General features: G+C 33.1%; 1 protein-coding gene across 2 annotated transcripts in view; it reads right to left on the bottom strand.

Annotated features, from left to right (window-relative positions):
- The window catches only part of mapk10 (mitogen-activated protein kinase 10), a 40,815-nt gene that overhangs the window by 15,939 nt on the left and 19,809 nt on the right, over positions 1 to 5,067 (bottom strand). The window contains exons 4-6 of one of the 2 annotated variants that reach the window (XM_024299844.2): positions 2,780 to 2,909; positions 2,502 to 2,560; positions 974 to 1,112 (exon numbers count right to left, since the gene is read on the bottom strand). In XM_024299844.2, the coding sequence (XP_024155612.1) occupies positions 974 to 1,112; positions 2,502 to 2,560; positions 2,780 to 2,909 (328 nt within the window). The remainder of the gene's footprint in view (positions 1 to 973; positions 1,113 to 2,501; positions 2,561 to 2,779; positions 2,910 to 5,067) is intronic. The other variant, XM_036214592.1, reaches the window with a different exon arrangement.

Here is a 5,067-nt window from a genome sequence, read left to right on the forward strand (position 1 = left end):
GTTCCTGCTGTTCTGGCCAAGCCGAAGTCCAAGATCTTCAGAGTGCAGTCTGATTTCACCACTATATTGCTTGGTTTGAGATCCTGGAGAAAGGACAAGAACATATCTAAGCCAAAAAGGAAGAGCTTCTTTAGCTGATACATTATTTAAATTATATTATTCATATTGGCAGTAATATTGGTGTAATTATCACAGTAGCTTGACCTGTAAAGAGACATTTTATTATAGAATTGTTGGGGATTAACATAACCTCTACAGATATTAAATGTCTATTTAGCTATTTAAATGCAGATGTATTGTAACAACTTTGTAAAAGTAACTTAAAATATTGCTTTCAAGTTAAAATATGTAAAAATAATATTATAATAAAACATGTACCGGGAAAGACTTTATTCACGGTTTTGCTCAAAAAAATATAAATAGTTATTGTACTTCATTATAAAATTGTGGTGTTTTCGTTGCCACATTTGCTTTAGGGCTGTTTAAAGAGAAGGTTTGAGTGTTTGAGGGAACATTTTTTAAAAGATGCAAAAAAGAAAAAAAAAATTAAACATTGCTAAAGACAATTAAGAAATAACACAGATGTGTAATTTCTGCTAAAAAAAAATCACTTCCACAGTCAATTTATAACACTTATAAAACCCAAGATGCTAACTCATATGCCTGTTTTTTATTCATAATCATCTATTTAAATCTTACTTTATAAACCACATGCCTTTTTTATTTTTGTTTTTTTTATTTCTAATATAAAGCTGTTCATTTGAATATCCATTCTGCAGTCTGTAATAGGACTGAATTTTAGGGGTTTTTTTGTAGACAATATATGTATGTCTATCTTAATTAACAAACCAAAGCTAGTAAAACTGAAATCAGCAACATTTATTTCCTTAACTTTGCATCCTTACTGGTTGAGACCTTTTCTTTTTCTAAAGAAGACCTAATACTGAGAGTATGAAAAGGTCTGGATTCCTACCCTGTGAATGATGCCTGCTGAGTGCAGATGTTTGATTCCACACAGCATCTGGTAGAGCAGGTAGGACATTCTCTCATGGTCGAGCTCCATCTGAATCACCTGGCATAAATTGGCATCCATAAGCTCCATCACTAAGTACCTGAAATCAGAAAAGTATTTGTGGCTGATAAGTTTGATTTTTGTAGCATTTCTCACTTTAAAAAAAAAAAACATGAAGCAATCAAGCTTCTGTGCATAGAATTTGTGTGTGATTACTTTATACCTTAAGTAGCTTCACTGAGCATCTATAGTACTTTCACCGACGGCTTTTACTGTAATTGGTCTTTTCTTTTTTATGAATATAAAAATGCATTAAATGTCAACTCTATAACCTTTGTTGATTTATTTATACATTAAAAAGTTAAAAAATGATTGCTTATTGTTTATCACTTGAGTCTGATACAAGTTTTTTAAAACTTTAAATGATTTCTAGTTTCATAGCTTTTCTTTAAGTTTTTAGTAGTTTCAAAGTTTTTCTTCAAATCAGATATTAGCACTTTCATTGTTTTTTCTTTAAACTGATATTAATTTATAGTTTTTCTTTAAATTATTAGCAGTTATATAGTTTTTCTTTAAGTTATTAGTAATTTCATTTCCTTTTTTCTTCATAGTTTTTATGCAAATTATTAGCACTAACATAGTTTTTCTTTAAGTTATAAGACGTTTCATAGTTTTTCTTTAAATTAATACTAGTTTCATATTTCATATTTTCTGTTATAGTTTTTCTTTCAATTATTAGCTGTTATATAGTTTTTCTTTCATTTTTTTAAGTAGTGTCACAGTTTTTATATACATTTTTAGCAGTTACATAGTTTTTTTTTAGGTTATTAGTAATTTCCTTTTTAGAAATTTCATTTTTTCTTCATTGTTTTTATGTAAATTATTAGAAGTTACATATTTTTTTCTTTAAGATATTAGTAGTTTCATAGTATGTCTTTAAATTAATACTAGTGTCCTTTTTTTGTATTTTGTTATAATTTTTCCTTTTAAATTATAACCAATTTAATAGTTTTTCTTTAAACTGTTAGTGGTGACATAGTTTTTCTTTCTTGTTTGATGATCATTGCTTTACAAAAAGTTTCTAAAGTTTCAAATATTTCTGATTAGAAAACTATATGTCCAAGTTTTAATATATTTGGTTGTTTGTGACAAGTTTAAGGAAAATTATTAGAATTTTTTTTTAACAAAACACCTAAAACTGCAGTTTTCAGCAAGCATATTGAGTATTAGAATACACAGCAAACTGTTTTTTAGATAAGCATAATTTGAAGAAATTCCTAGAAAAAGGCAGTTGATCTATAAACATTCAGGAAAACTATTTTAAAGCTACTATAATATATTGCAAATATCAATTTTTTAAAATAGTTTTAAACCCATTCATATTATTCACTGATGCATGAACCCTATAAAACTACTTTTATTTTTAAAGGCTATAAATAAAGGTTTCATTAAAATAAATTTTTCAAAGAGTGGCTTGCCGTATACTTACACATCTTGAAACTCTTCTAATGATTTCTGTGGTGTGAAGACATTTAATAAACTGATAATCTGAAAGAAAAAAAAGCAAGAACGAGATTAACGTTAAGATGCAGTAGTGAAGTTTTTCCACACTGTGGAGGTTCATCTATATTTGTTTTTATATTAAGGAATTGTGGATGTTCGGAACAGAAACTAGTAAATACAGAATTTTTAAAACGTCGGCTCCTTTTGAAAGCTGAGACATTTTTCTTCATTCTTCCATATGTAATAAAAAAATAATTTACTTACATTTTTGTGATTGACGCATTTCATGAGCACCAATTCCCGATATGCCCTCTTGGCATGGGTCTGGTTCTGGAAGGGTCTGCTCAGTTTCTTAATGGCTACGTTTCTGTCCAGGACAGCATCATAGCCCGCACTGCAGAGAAGAGACGCATTAATCAGTATTCCTTTAGCATTCATCGTTGAGTGATTGCCTGCGAGTGAAGGTGTGTTTGTGTGAGTGTGACCGCACAACACCGATAACCCACAGTGAATGTCACTGGTCTCAAAAGCGCACGATATCTCAAAGTCAAATGCAGAGAGATGGCAGAATGCTTCTATACAAAAATGATTCATCTCTGTAAGAACAGGAGGATCCTTATTCAAACAGATTAAATGTGTTGGTAAAGAGAGTTTTTTTGAACTGGAGGAGATTTGCACTATTTCTAATGTTTCTAATGTGTCTAATTCTCTTAAATGTCAGTTTGTAGTGGCCCAACTTTTACTGTGAAGTTTGTTTCTCTTAGGGGCATCTGGGATGTGTCCCTTTGAGTGGGGTACTGTAAATTCATTAGTTTTCTGGTGTTTTTAGACTATTTTTTTCATCTGCTCCTGATTCACAATGATTTGAATAAATAAATACTTAGAAAGGCAATTTTAAGCTTAATTGTCTTCATATATGTCCTCCGTCATAAGAAAAATCCCATAATAACAAATTTCATTGGAGTGGATCAAACTAAAGAATGTTTTGCAACCTCAGCACAATCTCAGTTTCTAAGTTTTCTATTTTGTGCATCACTTCCTGTTGGCTTCTAATTACAAGTGTGTTATTCCAACTACCGTGAAGATGTCACATCCTGCTCTGTACCCTTTTTTATACTCTCTCCTCACAAGATGCCATAAATTGAGTTTCAAGGCATCTGGACGCAGGCTTGAGAAGATGCTAGGTGACATGTGCGGCGGTCTGTCATTTCTCTGCAAACAACCAGGCCAGGAATGATGTGTGGCCATGGAAACAGTGGAGCCCTCATAAAAGCAGTTATGCAATAGGGATTTGAGCCGGTCTTCACTTTAGTGAAAGATGATGTCATGACCAGCTAAACTACTTAAAGCTTTTAAGATGCTTGAGAGAGCTCATTCTGACGAAGCATACAAGTTGAAGGGCAGACATGTATCCAGATTGCTGTGTTTATGGGAAAACACTGAAGAAAAGCACAGTTAAATGTCTATTAACATGCTCTTGGGCTATATTGGGACAACTCGGCTGATTGTGTAACAGCAGCAGAGTACGTGCTTCATGAATTTTTAGATAAGCTGTTGGATCCTTCTGTTTGTGTGCGTATTTTCAATTTGTGGATTGCTGTTTTGAGTTGTGTATATCTGAATCAGGCAGATGTTTATGCAAATTTTCTAGTTACATAAAAAACAGGTCTTTTTAAAATGCTTAATATTCCGATTATGATAAAACGTTTCTCTGAACTCACATAAATACAAGTCACTGCCTTTTAAGCTTTTTTGATGCTTTAGTGATCATAGAGGGACACTGCAACATAACATGGTAATACCTTCATCATATGACACCACATGGCAGTTGTGAACACAGCCAAGCAGGATAAAACTCAAATTTCAATTAAATATCCCCCCCCTACCACCACTCATCTCTATACAATCCTTAAAACGGGCACAATCCCAGCATCAGCTCCCACAGAATGACCAAGTTCCTGCTCTGGAGCAAAAACTGAGAGCATCAGCAGCAAAGAAGGGTCAATGAAGGAGGGAAAATGGAGGACGGGGGTGTTGAGAGAGCTCTTCACATAGTTTGGAAGCAGAACTGAAACGAGTCGTGTCATCTGGATCGGTGCTGCATGTCCTCACATGAACATGACTTATTGATCTGTTTAATTGTTTAACAGTAGAAACATTCTTTTTAAGTGAATCTTTGGCAGACGCTCCACTGCATTTGAAGACAAGAGGAGAATCACAATTAATGCAATCTCTCAACGTGACCTGGATTAAGAATTCGTCCTGTCAGATCCTGATAACCGACTCATCCATATTCTAAATAGAAGTTGTGCTGTCAATTTGCTTGAGAAAGCTTGTCACAACCAGATGGAAATTTAGTGGTGGACTTGGTAGTTTGGGGGCCCGGGGCGAACAGTGAGGCGGGGCCCTCTGCAGTGGTTGTATTAATCATTTCTTTTTTTAAATTCTTGTCCAGGGTGAAATGTCTGTAACGTATGTAATTTATTTAATTTGTCAAGTTTTACTAAAGAACATGAAAGATGCAAAAATCCTTGAATGATGGAACAAAAAAA

The sequence above is a fragment of the Oryzias melastigma genome, linkage group LG12, assembly GCF_002922805.2.
Source record: "Oryzias melastigma strain HK-1 linkage group LG12, ASM292280v2, whole genome shotgun sequence".
In the NCBI taxonomy this organism is placed as follows: domain Eukaryota; kingdom Metazoa; phylum Chordata; class Actinopteri; order Beloniformes; family Adrianichthyidae; genus Oryzias; species Oryzias melastigma.